At 45.0% G+C, this 19623-nt stretch overlaps 1 protein-coding gene across 4 annotated transcripts in view; it reads right to left on the bottom strand.

Moving 5' to 3' along the window:
- Positions 1 to 4786, bottom strand: part of LOC140195857 (glutamate-rich protein 6-like) — a 69889-nt gene extending 65103 nt beyond the window's left edge. Inside the window, exons 1-2 of one of the 4 annotated variants that reach the window (XM_072254496.1) lie at positions 4576 to 4786; positions 1824 to 1932 (exon numbers count right to left, since the gene is read on the bottom strand). In XM_072254496.1, the coding sequence (XP_072110597.1) occupies positions 1824 to 1932; positions 4576 to 4627 (161 nt within the window). In that variant the 5' untranslated portion in view covers positions 4628 to 4786. Of the gene's footprint in view, positions 1 to 1823; positions 1933 to 4575 lie in introns of those variants that run through there. The other 3 variants (XM_072254498.1, XM_072254499.1, XM_072254497.1) reach the window with 3 other exon arrangements.
- Positions 4787 to 19623: the final 14837 nt, after the last annotated feature.

Genomic DNA, 19623 nt, shown 5'->3' with positions numbered 1-19623 from the left:
TACATTCATGTGTCTAACTAAAAGTCCGCAATGTACCTGCTTCTACATCACCCGGGCAGCACATTCCAGGCACACACCACTCTTGAATCACCAGTCACTAACCCAATTCTACAAATGTAAATTATATAGGTCAGCTGGGGGAGGGGGGCAGCTGAAGATCTGACAGTAAAAGCAGAAAAATGACATGGCAGTTTTATCAGCATCTGAATGTTTAATGGATCTTGTGTTAATTGCTCACTGCAGTCCTATAATACAAAAATTATCACATGTCAGAAGATTGTGCTTCAATTGCAATAAATCTCCTTGGGTCAGGGATTAATGCATCACTGAGACTAATTAAGAATTATCCTGCGCTCAAGGATGCACGTTGAGCTTGATACTCTACTCTTGTCTGCGTGGCCAGGAACAGCTCCAACGCCATCTTCAAATTCGCCAATGGCACAATCTCAGATGGTGACGAGGAGGCGTACAGGAATGAAGTAGATCAGCTGATTGAGTGCAATCACGACGACCTTGCAGTCAACAGCAGCAAGACCCAAGGAACCGAGTGTGGACTTCAGAAAGGGGAAGTTTAGAGAACACGTACCAGTCCTCAACGAGGGATCAGCGGTTCAAGCTGCTGGGTGCCAACATCTCTAAAGGTCTATCCTAGGCCCAACATATCAATGCAATTACAAGGAGCTACAGTTTAGCGGCTATATTTCATTAGGAGTTTGAGGAGACGGTATGTCCCTAAAGACAAGCAAATTTCTACAGACGTACCGTGGAGAGCATTCTGAATGGCTGCATCACTTTCTGATATGGAGGCGTCAACGCACAGAATCAGAGGGCTGTAGCCTCAGGCAGCTCCATCATGGGCACTAGTCTCCTCACCGTCAAGGACGTCTTCAAAAGCTGATGCCTCAGAAGGCGGCATCCATCATGAAGGACTCTCACCTTCCAGGACGTTACTATCTCTTCTCATAACTACCATCAGGGAGGAGGTATAGGAGCCTGAAGACACACACTCAACATCTTAGAAACAGCTTCTTCCCCTCTGCCATTAGATTTCTGAACCAATCAACTGCACCTCACTACGTTTGCTCTCTTTTTGCACTATTTACTTTTTAAAATATTCCTTATTGTAACTTATACTAATTTTTATGTATTAAACTGTGGTGCTGCTGGTAAACAAGATATTTCACGGCATACAGTTCTATGCAAAAGTCTTGGGCACATATATATAGCTAGGGTGCCTATGACCATTGCACTGTATTGTAATAATTTTATGCATTGCACTGTATTGCTACTGCAGGATAAAAAATTTTGTGACATATGTGAGTGATGATAAACCTGGTTCTGATATAGATCTTTATGGCGGACTGAGAGTGGGAAGGGTGCAAGGAGAGGGGAGATCAAGGGAAGTGAAAGGGGAGGGAGCAGGAAGCATCAGAGAGACATTCTGTAATGATCAATAAACCAGTTGTTTGGAATCAAATGACCTTGTTTGGTGTCTCAGGGCTGGCTGTGTCCACACCCCCCCAACCATCCTAGCACCCCTTCTCTGCCACCTGCCTCTTACTCTTCCCATGGTGCTCCATCCAACATCCTTTGCTTCCGTCAGATTTACAAACTTGCTCTCCTCTCTATGTTGACAAATACAGTACTATGCAAAAGTCTTAGGCACCCTAAATATATGTATATAATGTGGCCAAGACTTTTACGCGGTACTGTATATCAATCATAATAAACCTGATTCTGATGCTGATTTCTCCCACTTGGTCCAGCACAAATTTTTAGGTCTTTCGGTCTAAGTTTTAATTTGAATACCAAAGTAACACCACCTGCTGTGGTAGTCATTTTCATCACAGGGATCACAGTCAGTCGACGATTCCTCTTGGCTCAAACTGCTTGCAGTACCTGGGTCTAAAGTGCCTGAAGTATGCGAGGAGCCTAGAGAGGGGAGAAATGAGCTGTTTTGAGAATGAGAAAGGCATGAAAATTCAGGGACGAGGTCCTTGCCACATCAGCGTAATTACGCTTTTTAAACTCAGTGATAGTGAGCGCAGGTTCGAACCCTAGACTGGGAAGTAAGGGTCCATCTCCATGTCCACTTCAATCTTATGCTTAGTGCTAAAAGGTGATTTAAAAAATCATTAGTTAAGCTCAAGGAAAAGGGCACGAGCTTTTTACAAGGCACACTGTAGCATTCTGGAGTCAACATTAAGATGAACAATTTCAGATATTCATTGTATTTGCATTTTATTCCTTACAATTCCCACTGGGAATTACAAATAATTATTCTGTGTTTCGTTTCAACCATCTCCTCCTTTCCCCACCCTGTACCCACTGCAAGGTTGAAGATAGCCCGGTTCTGCTGGTTAACATTCATTTCGAGACGACCAGAGTTTCAAAGCAAGGGTTCATTGATCAGTCCGCACTTGGAGCCTCATGAGCAGCTTTTCTGAGAAAGGATGTGCTGGTGCTGGAGAGGGTCCAAAGGAGGTCCATGAGTCCAGGAATGAAAGGGTTAATGTAGAGGAGCATTTGATGGCTCCGGGCCTGTAACCTGCTGGAATTTAGAACAGGGTTCCCACCCTTTTTTATGCCATGGACCTCTACCGTTAACCAAGGACCCCACGTTGAGAAGAACATGGAGGGGACTCTCATTAAAACCTACCGAATATATTAAGGCCGAGATAGGAGTGGATGTTTCATATACCGGGGAAGTCTTGGACCAGAGGACCCAGTCTCAGAATAGAAGTGCGTCTCCTTAGGACAGAGATGAGGAGGAATTTCTTTAGCCAGAGGGTGGTGAATTTGTGGAATTCATTGCTACAGACACCTGTGGAGGCCAAGTCATTGGATATATTTAAAGCGGAGACTGATAGGTTCTTGATTAGTAAGGGCGTCAGAGATTACGGGAGAAGGCAGGAGAACAGGTTGAGTGAAAAAAATCAGCCACGATAGAATGGCAAGCAAACTTGATGGGCCAAATGGCTGTCATGGTCCAGTCCGTGAAGTCTGCATTCCGGTCTGTTGATTCCTTATTCCCGGTTTTCCTGTTTTCCCTTGTTCCATTGGGTGCCTTAATTGAGGCACCTGATTCTCATTTTAGGCTGGTACATAAATACCTCTCAAATGCAGGATTCCCCTGCTGGCCTGCTTCTTTCCCCTCCCCACTGAATCCCTGGCAGTTACTTTGGCAGTTTATCTCAACAGTTACTTCGTCTGTTACCTTTACCTGCTACCTTGCCTGCGTCCTTGCCTATATCACTGTCTAGTTCAACCGCCGGAGTGAGACCGGAGCCTCGCCATGCCAAGATAAGGAACTATCTATTGTTGAGTTTGGAACTGTCTCTTTGTGTCCCTGTGTTTAGTGTCTGTGTCAAAGAAGAGTCCCAGCCCTAGGTCCTGTTCCCAAGGAGGGGTCCCGGCTCAGTGTTCTGTATTCCAAGTTCCAGGTGCCGTGTTCCAGTCCTGTCCAAGTCAAGGCTTCGTGTTCTCATCCAGTCCAGGAGTCCCTTTGCAGTTTACCTCGGCAAGTGTCCAAGGAAGAGTCCCTGCTCCGTACCCAAGAGCCTTACCAAGCCGAGTCCAAGAGCCAATTCCTGCCCTGGAGTACCTCGTCCAGTCCACGTCTAAGGCGCCGTGTTCCAGCCCTGTCCAAATCTGAGCTTCGTGTCCTCATCTAGTTCCGGTTCCTCACCCAGCCCAGTGCTGGAGATTCCTCGTCCTGTCCTGTAGCCACGTCCTGTCCTTGCCAAGATCCTACTCCCGAGTTCTAGCCTAGACCCGGGTTCCGGTTCCGAGTCCCAACCAAGACCCAGGTTCCGGGTCCTTGTCCAGGCTCTGGTTCCGGAGTTCTGAGTTCCACGTCCGGGTCCCGTGCTTCTAGCCCAAGTCCTAGCCCAGGCCCTGAATCCTAGTCTCGTCCAGGGCTTGTGTCAATGTCGTTTCTTCCCTTGCTTTCTTGACAAACCTAGTCCTGTTCCTAGTACTTCAGTGTCTGTGTCTTGCATTTGGGTCCATTCCCATCGCCCCCCGTATGACAATAGCCTAATTCTTAAGATTCTCGAGTGATCCTATGTGAGAGCTCCGTGATACCCGCAGGTGGAGTCAGGTTTGGGATGCTGTGTTCCTTCCGCTGATTTCACTTGGCATGGTGCTCCACGTTCACAAGGGCTGCTGCGGGAAAAGTTTTTATCCCGCAGATTCAGTGCTGAGCGAACATCCGAGCTGACCTATTAACAATCCACCCTACTCCCCAAGCCGTTGGTTACTTTAGGAGGGGGAGACGGAATGAAGAATAAACACTTGCACGGTTTGTTGGTCTGTTTCTAATAACAACAGGCTCGAAACAGTAGTACAGTAGTGTGAAGTGAGAGTTAAGCTTTCAGGTGAACGAACATTGTATTTGCTTTTAAATTGTTTTCTTAACTACGCTATAATACGTCCAATTTGAGAACAATTTGATACAATTTAGATTTTGCCTTGTATGTTTTTAGAGTATCTTGCTTCGGGATTCTTATTCAATTGTTGTAAGGACAGAGACCACTCTGGGAAGAGGCCCCAGTATTTATTCGGATGCTTTACCTGATCTCCGCTGCCGGGCCTGGCTCTCCAGATCATCCTGGCCCTCGTTCATGGTGCACTGCTGGCCAGACGCAGTGAATTTTAATATTAGTGGGGGGAACAACGTTTCTGTCGGGTCTGCATTCAGCTCCCCCTCTCACTTTCTCTGTGCAAACTGCGAGAGACGGCTGCGCGGCGACCGCGCCTCCATCGAGTGTTGCCACCCGTTGCCATGGCACCCGGGTACCGAGTGGTTACATTTTCAGAACGTTGCCAATCCCGCGCATGCGCCAATAGATGGGGAGCCCTGCATGTGAGAATTGCGGGCAATCGCTTCCTGTTTGCTCCAATTCAGATTCTCGGTATTCGGCTGAACTAGTCTCAATGTTGAACAGTAATAGGAGACAAAAAAAAAGGTGGAAATACTTAGCAGCATCTGTGGAAAGACCTAGAAGAAGTGGAGGTGGCGAGGATGTTTCAATAGAGGGAATCTAGGACCAGAAGGGGATCTAGCCTAAGTATACAAGAATATCCATTTAGAACAGAGATGAGGGTGCATTTCTTTAACCAGAGGCTGTGGAGGCCGAATCATTAGATATATTTAAAAGAGGTTGATTTAAATATTGTGAAGTTTAAGTTACAGAACCTGGGCCTCTGTATCTCCCTCTGTAATTGGATTCTCGACTTCCTAACTGGAAGACCACAATCTGTGCGGATTGGTGATAATATCTCCTCCTCACTGACGATCAACACTGGTGCACCTCAGGGGTGTGTGCTTAGACCACTGCTCTACTCTCTACACCCATGACTGTGTTGCTAGGCACAGCTCAAATACCATCTATAAATTTGCTGATGATAAAACCATTGTTGGTAGAATCTCAGATGGAGATGAGAGCGTACAGGAGCGAGATATGCCAACTAGTGGAGTGGTGATACGGCAACAACCTGGCACTCAACATCAGTAAGACGAAAGAGCTGATTGTGGACTTCAGGAAGGGTAAGACAAAGGAACACATACCAATCCTCAAAGAGGGATCAGAAGTGGAGAGAGTGAGCAGTTTCAAGTTCCTGGGTGTCAAGATCTGAGGACCTAACCTGGCCCCAACGTATCGATGCAGTTATAAAGAAGGCAAGACAGTGGCTATACTTCATTAGGAGTTTGAAGAGATTTGGTATGACAGCAAAAATACTCAAACTTCTATAGGTGTACGGTGGAGAGCATTCTGACAGGCTGCATCACTATTTGGTATGGGGGGGTGGAGGGAGCTACTGCACTGGACCAAATGAAGCTGCAGAGGTTTGTAAATTTAGTCGGCTCCATCTTGGGTACTAGCCTAAAAAGTACCTGGAACATCTTCAAGGAGCGGAGTCTCAGAAAAGCAGCATCCATTATTAAGGACCTCCAGCACCCAGGGCATGCCCTTTTCTCACTGTTACCATCAGGTAGGAGGTACAGAAGCCTGAGGGCACACACTCAGTGATTCAGGAACAGCTTCTTCCCCTCTGTCATCCGATTCCTAAATGGACATTGAACCTGTGAATACTACTGCACTTTTTAAATACATTTGTTTTTGCATGATTTTTAATCTATTCAATATATGTATACTGTAATTGATTTTATTATTTTTTCTATATTATGTATTGCATTGAACTGCTACTGCTAAGTTAGCAAATTTCATGACATATGCTGGTGATAATAAACCTGATTCTAATAGATTCTTGATTAGTAAGGGTGTTAAAGGTTACAGGGAGAAGGCAGGAGAATGGAGTTGAAAGGGAAAATTGAATCAGCCATGATGGAATGGTGGGGCAGACTCAATGGGCCAAATGGCTTAAATCTGCTCCTATGCCTTATGATCCTATTCTGACTGATTGCATCTCGGCCTGGTACAGCAATTCCACTGCACACAATTACAGGAGGCTGCGGGGAACATGCACAGAGCTTATCCATCACAGGAAAATCTGTTGATGCTGGAAATCCAAGCAACACACACAAAATGCTGGGGGAAATCAGCAGGCCAGGCAGCATCTATGGAAAAGAGTAAACGGTTGATGTTTTGGGCTGAAAGCCTTCTTCAGGACTGGAAGGAGTGGGGGAAGGGGGGGAGCGGGAGAAGAAGTACAAGGTGGTAGGTGATAGATGAAACCAGGAGATGGGGGAGGGAGCAAAGTGAAGAGTTGGGAAGTTGATTGGTTGGCTGGAGAAAGGGAACTCTGATAGGAGAGGGTAGAAGACCATGGAAGAAAGGGATCAGGGGAGGGGAACAAGAGGGAGGTTATGAGCAGACAAGATGACAGAAGGAATCAGGAATGGGGATGCCCTCCTGTATATCTGTGAGACCCAACATAGATTAGGAGACTGCTTTGCTGAGCACCTACCTCTGCCAGAAAAAGTGGGATCTCCTGGTGGCCACCCATTTCAATCCCACTTCCCATTCCCATTCTGACGTGTCAGTCTGCAGCCTCTTCTACTGCCGTGATGAGGCCACACTCTGGTTGGAGGAGCACCACCCTGTACTCCGCCTGGGTAGTCTCCAACCTGATGGCATGAACACTGATTTCTTGAACTTCTGGAGATTGCCCCCTCCTTCCCCCATTTCCCCCATTTCCGATTCCCTCTCTCATCTCATCTCCTTACCTGTCCATCACCTCCCTCTGGTGCTCCTACCCCTTCCCTTTCTTCCATAATTTTCTGTCCTCTCCTATCAGATTCCCCCTTCTTTAGCCCTTTATCTCTTTCACCAATCAACCTCCCAGCTCTTGACTTCCCCCTTCCCCCCTCTCCCAGTTTCATCTATCAGCAGCCACCTTGTACTCTCCCCCCTCTCCCCCCACATTTACACATTCCCCACCATGAACACCATCCACCTGTGGCACTGCCTCAACATGACGAAATCCATGATCAAGGCCCTCCATTGCACGGGCCAAGCTCTTCCCTCAGGGGTACAGCAGGTACGTGGTGCCACGGTAGCGGCGGGGTTAGTGTGATGCTATTGCAGCTCGGGGCACGGGTTCGGGTTAGGATTAGTTTGCACGGGTTTCCTCCCGCATTCCAGAGACCTACTGGGTAGTTTAATTTGTGGTGATTGACCCATGGTTAGGTTAGCGTTAATCAGGGCTGGCGCGGCTCGACAGGCCTACTCCGCACCATATTGCTAAATCAATTAAACAAATAGTTGGGTTTCTGCGCGACTCTGAATAAATAAGTTCTACACCGCCGGCTTTAGGAACAGCGACTTTCCAACAACTAAGTTCCTGAGCCGACCTGCACAATCCTAATCCTACCTCAGCCAACGGAAGACCACGAACCCCCACCTCTTGCATTACCACGCAAAACATTATTGTTTATTTTCACCGTCTTGTATAATTGATATACAACCTGTGCTGTGTTGTCGTCGAATTTGCCTACGCACCCGTGTTGCTGCTGGAAGTTTCTCATTGTGCCCGTACCTCTTGGCACGTTTGCAAATGACAACAAACGTGCTTTGATTCAATATAGTACTGTACCCCTGGCCCCGCAGTCTGAATACAGTATGTTGACCCCTGAACAGGCTTTCACTCCAGAGCCAGAAAACCCTCTCTCGTGCCACAGATCCTTCTTAATCTTCTAAATTCCTCCGGCAATATGTTTTTTGCATTTTAAAAAAATATATAATCACTTGTTATAAAGTCTCATTGTTTTAGTTTATTGTCCCTGATGGTATGATAATGTGGGCATCACTGAGTTGTGGCTGAAGGAAGATCATACTTGGCAGCTTAACATCCAAGGATACATACTGTATTGAAAGGACGGGCATGAATGCAGAGAGGGTGGGGTGGCTCTGTTGGGAAAAATGAAATCAAGTCCTAAGAATGGGGTGACATAGGATTGGATGATGTAGAATCCTTGTGGGTAGAGTTAAGAAACAGCAAGGATGAAAACTTGATGGAAGTATATCAGGCCCTGAACAGTACCCAGGATGTGGGATATAAATTTCAAAGGGAAATTGAAAATGGATGTAATAAGGGCAATGTTATGATAGTGATGGGGATTTCACTGTGCGAGTAGATTGGGAAAATCGGGTTGGTGCTGGATCCCAAGAGGGGGAGTTTGTAGAGTGCCTGTAAGATTGCGTTTCATAGCATTTTTTTGCATGTTATTTGTCACTGATTTCAAGCAGGGAAAGATAATTTTGTATTGGGTATTGTGTACTGAACCAGATTTGATTAGGAAGCTTAAGGTAATGGAAGCCTTGGGAGGCAGTGATCATAATATATTCACCCTGCAGTTTGAGGGGGAGAAGATAATGTCAGATGTATCAGTATTACAGTGAAGTAAAGAAAATTACAGAGGCATGAGAGGGAGCTGGCTAAAGTTGATTGGAAGGAGACACTAACAGGGATGATGTCAGAACAGCAACATCTGGAGTTTCTGTGAGCAATTCAGAAGGCACACCCCAAAAATGAAGAAGTATTTAAAGGGGATGATGGGGCAACCGTGGCTGACAAGGGAAGTCAAAGGCAGCATAAAAGCAAAAAGGAGGGCATATAATATAGCAAAAACTAGTGGGAAGTTAGAGGATTCAGAAGCTTAAAAAACAAAAAAAAAAAGAGAAAAAAATGAAGGTAAGCTAGCCAATAATCATTGTTGGATGATCAGCCATGATCATAATAAATGGCGGTGCAGGCTCGAAGGGCCGAATGGCCTACTCCTGCACCTATTTTCTATGTTTCTATGTTTCTATAATATCAAAGAGGATCCCAAACATTTTCTCATACATATGAAGAGTAAAAGAGAGGTGAGAGTGGATATCAGACCACTGGAAAATGATGTTGGAGAGTGGTAACGGGGGACAGAGAAATGGCAAACAAATTTAATAAGTATTTTGCACCAGTCTTCACTATGGAAGACACTAACAGTATGCTAGAAATTCAAATGTCAAGGGTGGAGGTCAGTGTAGTTGCTGTTACGAAGGAGCAGGTGCTGAGGAAGCTGAAAGATCTGAAGGTAGGTAATTCACCCGAACCAGATGGACCGTGTCCCGAGGTTCTGAAAGAGTTGGCTGAAAAGAATGTGGAGGCATGAGTAATGATCTTTCAAGAACTATTAGATTCTGGAATGGTTCTGGAAGACTGGACAATTGCAAATGTCACTCCACTCCAAGAAGGGAGAGAGGAAGAAGAAAGGAAATTATAGGCCAGTGTTAGTCTAATCTCAGTGGTTGGGTAGATGTTGGACTCCATTATTACAGATAAGGTTTTGGGGTATATGGAGGCACATGATAAAATAGGCCATAGTCAGCATAGTTTTCTTAAGGGGAAATCTTGCCTGACAAGTTGTTTGGAATCATTTGAGGAAATAACAATCAGGATAGACAAAGGAGAATTGGTGGATGTTGTGTACTTGGATTTTCAGAAGGCCTTTGGCAAGGTGCCGCACATGAGGATGCTAAACAAGAACCTATGGTATTATAGGACTAGCTTGGATAGAACATCGGCTAATTGGAAGGAGGCGAAGAGTGGGAATAAAGGGGGCTTATTCTGTTTGGCTGCTGGTGATAAGTGGTGTTCTGCAGGGATCAAATTCGGGCCACTTCTTTGCATGTTATTTTCACTGATTTGGATGACAGAATTGATGGCTTTTTGGATAAGTTCGCAGATGATACAGAACAGGCTGAGGGGCAGGCAGTGTTGAGGAAGCAGGGAGCCTGCAGAAGGACTTGGACTGATTAGGAGAATGGGGAAAGAAGTGGCAGATGGAATATAGTGTAGAGAATTGTATGGTCATGCACTTTGGTAGAAGGAATAAAGGCACAGCTATTTTTGAAATGGGGAGAAAATTCAAAAGTGATAGTTGCAAAGGGTCATCGAGTCCTTGGGCAGGATTTCCTGAAGATTAACTTGCAGTTTGAATTGGTGGTAAGGAAGGCAAATGCAATGTTAGCATTAATTTCGACAGGACTAGAATACAAAAGCAAGGATGTGATGCTGAGGGTTTAAGAGGCACTGGTCAGAATGTACTTGGGGTATTGTGAGCAGTTTTGGGCCTCTCATCTAACAAAAGATGTGCTGGTATTGGAGAGGGTACAGAGTAGATCTACATGAATGATCCCAGGAATGAAAAGGTATGACGAGTGTTTGATGACTCTGGGCCTGAACTCAGAGTTTAGAAGAATGAGGCGGAGATCTCATTGAAAACTATAGAATATTGAAAGGTCTAGACTTAGTGAATGTGGAAAGAATGTGTCTTATTGTGGGTGAACTTAGGACCAGAGGGCACAGCCTCAGAATAGGGAGACATCCATTTAGAACAGAGATAGGGATTTTCTTCAGGTGAATCTGCAGAATTCATTGAAACAGATGGCTTTGGAGGCCAAGTCGTTGAGTATATTTAAAGCAGAGATTGATGGGCTCTTGGTTAGTCAAAACATCAAAGGTTAAGGGGAGAAGGCAGGAGAAAAGGGTTGACAGGGATAGTAAACCAGCCATGAAGGAATGACGCAAACAACAGGAATTCTACAGATGCTGGAAATTCAAGCAACATACATCAAAGTTGCTGGTGAACGCAGCAGGCCAGGCAGCATCTCTAGGAAGAGGAACAGTCGACGTTTCAGGCCGAGACCCTTCGTCAGGACTAACCGAAGGAAGAGTTAGTAAGAAATTTGAAAGTGGGAGGGGAGGGGGAGATCCAAAATGATAGGAGAAGATGGGGGGGGGGGGAATGGAGCCAAGAGCTGGACAGGTGATTGGCAAAGGGGATATGAGAGGATCATGGGACAGGAGGCCCAGGGAGAAAGACGGGGGGAGGGACCCAGAGGATGGGCAAGGGGTATAGTCAGAGGGACAGAGGGAGAAAAAGGAGAGTGAGAGAAAGAATGTGTGTATAAAAATAAATAACGAATGGGGTATGAGGGGGAGGTGGGGCATTAGCAGAAGTTAGAGAAGTCAATGTTCATGCCATCAGGTTGGAGGCTACCCAGACGGAATATAAGGTGCTCTGCTCTCAAACGCATCTCCCCCATTTCACGCACATCTGCTCTCACTCCATCCTCCCACCACCCCACTAGGAATAGGGTTCCCCTGGTCCTCACCTACCACCCCACCAGCCTCTGGGTCCAACATATTATTTTCCGTAACTTCCGCCACCTCCAACGGGATCCCACCACTAAGCACATCTTTCCCTCCCCCTCCCCCCGCTTTCCACAGGGATCGCTCCCTACGTGACTCCCTTGTCCATTCATCCTCCCCATCCCTCCCCACTGATCTCCCTCCTGGCACTTATCCTTGTAAGTGGAACAAGTGCTACACATGCCCTTACACTTCCTCCCTTACCACCATTCAGGGCTCCAGACAGTCCTTCCAAGTGAGGCGACACTTCACCTGTGAGTCGGCTGGGGTGATATACTGCGTCCGGTGCTCCCGATGTGGCCTTCTATATATTGGCGAGACCTGACGCAGACTGGGAGATTGCTTTGCTGAACACCTACGCTCTGTCCGCCAGAGAAAGCAGGATCTCCCAGTGGCGACACATTTTAATTCCACATCCCATTCCCATTCTGACATGTCTATCCATGGCCTCCTCTACTGTAAAGATGAAGCCACGCTCAGGTTGGAGGAACAACACCTTATATTCCGTCTGGGTAGCCTCCAACCTGATGGCATGAACGTTGACTTCTCTAACTTCCGCTAATGCCCCACCTCCCCCTCGTACCCCATCCGTTATTTATTTTTATACACACATTCTTTCTCTCACTCTCCTTTTTCTCTCGTCCCTCTGACTATACCTCTTGCCCATCCTCTGGATTTCCCCCTCCTCCCCTTGTCTTTCTCCCTGAGCCTCCTGTCCCATGATCCTCTCGTATCCCCTTTTGCCAATCACCTGTCCAGCTCTTGGCTCCATCCCTCCCCCTCCTGTCTTCTCCTATCATTTTGGATCTCCCCCTCCCCCTCCCACTTTCAAATCTCTTACTAACTCTTCCTTCCGTTAGTCCTGTCGAAGGGTCTCGGCCTGAAATGTCAACTGTATCTCTTCCTAGAGATGCTGCCTGGCCTGCTGCATTCACCAGCAACTTTGATGTGTGTTGCATGAAGGAATGACGGACTTGATGGGCTGAGTGGCCTAATTCTGCTCCTGTCTTATGGTCTTGACATTATCTCAATGTCATTTAAAAAAATGTCTACAGACTCTTGATTTTACTTAACATTATTCATTTTTGTTAAATTTCTCATATTTTTCCTTTCTAACAAATTAAATTGGATCAAACGTTTAATCAGATATTCCTTGTGATGAGTTTTGAGTATCAGATTTCAGAATGAGGTAAGGATAAAATACATCTTACATTACTCCAGCAATGGTGTCTTCCCCAACCGTATGTTCACGTAGGGAAGCAAGTGTAGAAGTAGGAATTGAATGGTGGAGGTGGGAAGGTACGGGTAGGATGTTAGGGACCAGGGGCAAGGGGAACACAATACTATTAGTCCTAATGAAGGGTCTCAGCCTGAAACGTCGACTGTACTCTTTTCTATAGATGTTGCCTGTCCTGCTGAGTTCCTCCAGCATTTTGTGCGTATTACTTTGATCTCCAGCATCTGCAGATTTTCTCGTTTGTGACTATTAAGGTCATTCAGCCCATCAAGTCTACTCTGCCATTCCATCATGGCTGACTTATTTTCCCTTTCCACCCCATTCTCCTGCCTTCTCCCAGTAACCTTTGGTGCCCTGATTAATCGAGAACCTAACAACATCCCGATATTCAATGACTTGGCCTCCACACCCATTTGTGGCATTGAATTCCACAGACTCCACACCTGAAAGAAATTCCTCCTCATTGTATGTAATAACCACCTGGAAATGAGTTCAAATTGACTTCATAGAAATTTTAGATTGACTCAAGTAAATAAACTTGGAGCAAAAAGATGTCAGTAAAGGTGACTCTAAAATTACTGGATTGTTGTGAAATCTAGTCTGGTTCCCTAATGTCCTTCAGGTTAGGAAATCTGCCTCCCTTGCCTGGGCTATGAGTCACATGGCTGGCTCCTTTAACATGTCTTTGCAAGCTCTTTGGCTCAAGGGCAGATTAGTGCACAATACATGTTTCTATCCTTGATAACCACGTCCAACCAATGGATTTCCAGCTGGGTTGAGGGGTGGGTGTGGGGAGGTCAAAGTTCAAAATAAATTTACTATCAAATTATGTATACCAACCTCGACATTATCTTCTTACAGGGCACCCACAAAACACCACACAATCCACAAAAACATAAACAAAACTTGTGAAAAAATATTAAAAAAAGTAAACAAATAACACATACAAGATGAGCCGCAGAATCCGCAAATCAGTCCACAGGCTGTGGGGTCAGTTCAGCACTGAGGAGAGTAAAGCTGTTCCAGGAGATCGATGGCTGCGGGCCAAAAACTGCTCCTGAACCCGACAGTGTGGGACCCAAGAATCCTACACCCCACCTCCCGCCTGATAGTAGTAGTGAGAAGAGAGGGAAGTGGGTCAAACACAGGCAGAGGGGATGGGCTCGTTTTGGGGGGTGCAGTCTAAAGTACTGGGGCTGGTCACCAGTTCGTTCGGTAAGAGATGTGATAGGCAGGTACAACAGCTCAAAATTATAGGCAGTAGCCGGGTTACGAACGTCCGACTTACGGACAACTCGTACGTATGAATGGACTGCCATAAAGCCTATTAAAAATCTGAGTTAAATACAATGGTTCGTAATAACGAACGCACGCACTACTTTGTGAGGCTCATGAAAACATTGCATGGCTGCAGCGGTTTGTTGTCTCAGTTGCTGTTAGCATTGTGTTGAGTGTATAACCTTGTATTTGGCTTAAATTTTTCTCTTATTTACCCTTGTAACCATGACTTCAAAACGTAAATCCGATGCAAGTGCTGGTGATGCATCAAAGAAAAGGAAAACAATCAGCCGGATGTCGTGGTCCATGTAGGGGCCAATGACGTGGGTAGGAAGGTCCTGAAAGGTTGAGTTCAGGGAGTTAGGTGCCAAGTTAAAGGACAGGGCCTCCAGGATAACAATCTCAGGATTGCTACCAGTGCCACATGCAGGCGGGTTTAGAAATAGTAAGGTAGTGCAGATGAACACGTGGCTGAAGACATGGTGCAGGAGGGAGGGCTTCAGATTTACATCAGAACTGGAGGGGGACAAATATTCTTGCAGGTAGATTTGCTAGAGTGGCTCCAGTGGATTTAAACTAGATATGAGGGGGGAGGGGAACCAGAGTGTAGGAACAGATGTAGGGGAGAAGGAAGAAAAAGAAAATAGTAAAGTTGTTTGCACCGTTGGTGATAAACAGAGAGAAAGAGGTGGAAAATTTCTTAAATGCATTTATTTTAATGCTAGGAGCATTATAAGAAAGGTGGATGAGCTTAAAGCATGAATTGAAACCTGGAAGTATGATGTGGTAGCTATTAGTGAAACATGGTTGCAGGAGGGTATGATTGGCAACTAAATATTCCTGGATTTCGTTGCTTTGGATGTGATAAATCAGAGGGATAAGAGGGGGAGCTGTTGCATTGCTTGTCAGAGAAAATATTACAGCTGTGCTTTGGCAGGATAGATTAGCGGGCTTGTCCATGGAGGCTATTTGGGTGGAATTGAAGAATGGGAAAGGTGTAGTAACACTTATAGGGGTGTATTGTAGACCACCTAATGGGGAGCGAGAATCAGAGGAGCAAATTTGTAAGGAGATAGCAGATATTTGCAGTAAGCACAAGGTTGTGATTGTGGGAGATTTTAATTTTCCACACATACACTGGGAAGCCCATACTGTAAAAGGACTGGCTGGTTCGGAGTTTTTAAAATGTGTGCAGGATAGTTTTTTTTTTTTTTTTTTTTTTTTTGCAGCAATACATAGAGGTACCAACTAGAGAAGGGGCAGTGTTGGATCTCCTGTTAGGGAATGAGATGGTCAGGTGACAGAGGTATGTGTTGAGGAGCACTTCGGGTCCAGTGATCACAATGCCATTAGTTTCAATATAATTATGGAGCAGGATACGTCTGGACCCAGGGTTGAGATTTTTGACTGGAGAAAGGCTAACTTTGAGGAGATGCGAAAGGATTTAGAAGGAGTGGATTGGGACAATTTGTTTTATGGGAAGGATGTAATAGAGAAATGGAGGTCACTTAAAGGTGAAATTTTGAGTGTTCAGAATCCTTATGTTCCTGTTAGGTTGAAAGGAAAGGTTAAAAGTTTGAGAGAGCCATGGTTTTCAAGGGATATTGGAAACTTGGTTCAGAAAAAGAGAGATATCTACAATAAATATAGGCAGCATGGAGTAAGTGAGGTGCTCGAGGAATATAAAGAATGTAAAAAGAATCTTAAAGAAATTAGAAAAGCTAAAAGAAGATACGAGGCTGCTTTGGCAAGTAAGGTGAAAATAAATGCAAAGGGTTTCTACAGTTATATAAATAGCAAAAGGATAGTGAGGGATAAAATTGGTCCCTTGGAGAATCAGAGTGGACAGCTATGTGTGGAACCGAAAGAGATGGGGGAGATTTTGAACAATTTCTTCAGTATTCACTAAGGAGAAGGATATTGAATTGTGTAAGGGAAACAGATAGGGAAGTTATGGAAACTATGATGAATGAAGAAGAGGAAGTACTGGCGCTTTTAAGGAATATAAAAGTGGATAAGTCTCCGGGTCCTGACAGGATATTCCCTAGGACCTTGAGGGAAGTTAGTGTAGAAATAGCAGGGGCTCTGACAGAAATATTTCAAATGTCATTAGAAATGGGGATGGTGCTGGAGGATTGGCGTATTGCTCATGTTGTTCCATTGTTTAAAAAGGGTTCTAAGAGTAAACATAGCAATTATTGGCCTGTGAGTTTGACGTCAGTGGTGGGTAAATTGATGAAAAGTATTCTTAGAGATGGTATATATAATTACCTGGATAGACAGGGTCTGATTAGGAACAGTCAACATGGATTTTTGTGTGGAAGGTCATATTTGACGAATCTTATTGAATTTTTTGAAGAGGTTACTAAGAAAGTTGACGAGGGTAAAGCGGTGGATGTTGTCTATATGGACCAGTAAGGCCTTTGACAAGGTTCCACATGGAAGGTTAGTTAGGAAGGTTCAATCGTTAGCCATTAATATTGAAGTAGTAAAATGGATTCAGCAGTGGCTAGATGAGAGACACCAGAGAGGTGGTGGATAACTGTTTGTCAGATTGGAGGCGGGTGACTTGTGGTGTGCCTCAGGGATCTGTACTGGGTCCAATGTTGTTTGTCATATACATTAATGATCTGGATGATGGGGTGGTAAATTGGATTAGTAAGTATACAGATGATACTGAGATAGGTGGTGTTGTGGATAATGAAGTAGGCTTTCAAAGCTTGCAGAGAGATTTAGGTCAGTTAGAAGAGTGGGCTGAAAGATGGCAGATGGAGTTTAATGCTGATATATGTGAAGTGCTACATTTTGGTAGGACTAATCAAAATAGGACAGACATGGTAAATGGTAGGGCATTGAAGAATGCAGTAGAACAGAGGGATCTAGGAATAATGGTGCATAGTTCCCTGAAGATGGAATCTCATGTGGATAGGGTGGTGAAGAAAGCTTTTGGTATCCTGGCCTTTATAAATCCAAGCATTGAGTATAGGAGTTGGGATGTAATATTAAAATTGTACAAGGCATTGGTATGGCCAAATTTGGAGTATTGTGTACAGTTCTGGTCACCAAATTATAGGAAAGATGTCAACAAAATTGAGAGAGTACAGAGAAGATTTACTAGAATGTCACCTGGCTTTCAGCACCTAAGTTACAGAGAAAGGTTGAACAAGTTGGGTTTTTATTCTTTGGAGTGTAGAGGGTTGAAAGGGGGACAAACAGAGGTATTTAAAATTATGAGGGGGATATAGAGTTGACATGGATAGGCTTTTTCCATTGAGAGTGGGGGAGATTCAAACAAGAGGACATGAGTTGAGAGTTAGGGGGCAAATGCTTAGGGGGTAACGAGGGGAAACTTTACTCAGAGAGTGGTAGTTGTGTGGAACGAGCTTCCAGCAGAAGTGGTAGAGGCAGGTTCAATATTGTCATTTAAAGTAAAATTGGATAGATATATGGACAGGAAAGGAATGGAGGGTTACAGGCTGAGTGCAGGTCGGTGGGACTAGGTGAGAGTAAGCGTTCGGCACGGACTAGGAGGGCCGAGCTGGCCTGTTTCCGTGCTGTAATTGTTGTATGGTTTATAAGGTTATATGACTGAAAATAAAGTGGAAATAATAAAGTGATTGGAAAGAGGTGAAACACCATCGGTCATTGGAAAAGCGTTAGGCTACAGTCGCTCAACGATCGGAACAATTTTAAAAGATAGTGATGATAGCATTTGAGGAAGAAGACTGGGACCTAAAAACTCCAGAACCGAAAAAGTTTTTGACTAAAGAGTTAGCTGAAGCCTTTCGTCTCTTTGAAGCAGGGATGGCAAAGTTAGAGGAGCAAGATCCTAATACAGAGAGGTTCACCAAAGTTTACTGTACAGTTACCAAGGGCCTCAGCTGCTACAAGGCCATTTATGATGAGAAAAAGAAAAGCTCTGCATAGAAAGATAAAATATGTACTATATACTAAGACAAACATTTGACTAACTGACGCTAAATAAGAACTGTATGTACCTGTTCCGACTTACCTACAAATTTGACTAAAGACAGACTTAGGAACAGATCTCATTCGTAACCCAGGGACTGCCTGTAATTGAATGTTTCATGCTGAAATTTATGGCTGCGGGGAGGGCTGAAACTCTGATGCTTTGTTGCCAAATTGTAAGTCACGTTGATGAGTGAATTGCTGCTGAAAGGTTAGCTTTGTCACATGTGCACGGTGAAATGTGTCAACAACCAACCCAGTGTGAGGATGTGCTGGGGGAGTGGGGGGAGCCCTCCAGCATCACCATGCTCTGGCACCAACATAGCAAGACTCCAACTTGCTAACCCTCACCCTAACTGTACATCTTTGGAACGTGGGAGGAAACCCATGTGGCCACGAGGAAGGAACAGGAGCACCCAGAGGAAACCCACTCGATCACGGGGAGAATGCGCAAGCTGTTTATAGACAGCAGTGGGAATTGAACCTCAACTTTTTCGTTCTATAAAGCATTATGCTAATCACTATGCTACTGTGCTGCTTAAATGAAAGCTTTCCCACGAGTACTGCCAGGGGCTTAAGCTTTCTCACGTTAACGCATGTTGAGGACTTTTACCTTTCAATAAAAAGTGCAGGTCAGATTAACCCTGCCCCCGTTCTGAAAACTTTCTATAGGAGAATGATCTGTCTTGGCTGCATCTTTCTTGGTATGGAAGCTGCAAGCCGTTGGCGTGGACTGTAAAAACTGCTGAGAGGATAACTGGCGATTCCCTCCCCCCGATTTGTGACATTTACTGGGAGCGTTGTATACGAAGGGCTCAAAGCACTATTGAGGATCCTTACTTCCGCTGAGTGGTGAATCTGTGGAACGCTCTGCCGCAGACTGCAGTGGAGGCCAAGTCTGTGCATATATTTAAGGTGGAAGTTGACATTTTCTGATCGGTCAGAGCATCAGAAGATATGGCGGGAAGGCAGGCGTGTGGGGTTGAGTGGGATCCAGAATCAGCCACGATGGAATGGCGGAGCAGACTCGATGGGCTGAATGGCCTAATTCTGCTCCAATGTCTTATGGTTTGACTCCCCATCCCACAACCTCTTTGACCAACTATCACCAGGGAGGAGGTACAGGAGCACTAGGACAACCAGACTGGGTAACAGCTTCTTCCCTCAGGCTGTGAGACTCATGAATATCCTGCCACTACTGGGGTCTCTCACAAGGACAACGAGCTGTTTACTGTTACTGTACTGCTTACCTGCAGCTGTGCACTTCCTATGCATTTTGAATTACATTTTATTAACTTATTTGTGATAATATTTTGCTTCATGTGCTGTGTGTGGGTGCACTGTGATCTGAAGGAACATTGTTTCATTTGGTTGTATATGTGTACAGTGAAATGACCATAAACTTGAAATATTAACCCAGATCAAAGGAAGTTATAAATGTTAGGAACATGTTGGGAAAATAAATCTAGAAATCAACC

The sequence above is a fragment of the Mobula birostris genome, chromosome 4, assembly GCF_030028105.1.
Source record: "Mobula birostris isolate sMobBir1 chromosome 4, sMobBir1.hap1, whole genome shotgun sequence".
In the NCBI taxonomy this organism is placed as follows: Eukaryota; Metazoa; Chordata; class Chondrichthyes; order Myliobatiformes; family Myliobatidae; genus Mobula; species Mobula birostris.
The sequence above is the reverse complement of the archived record's forward strand: the minus strand, read 5'-3'. Positions and strand labels throughout refer to the sequence as shown.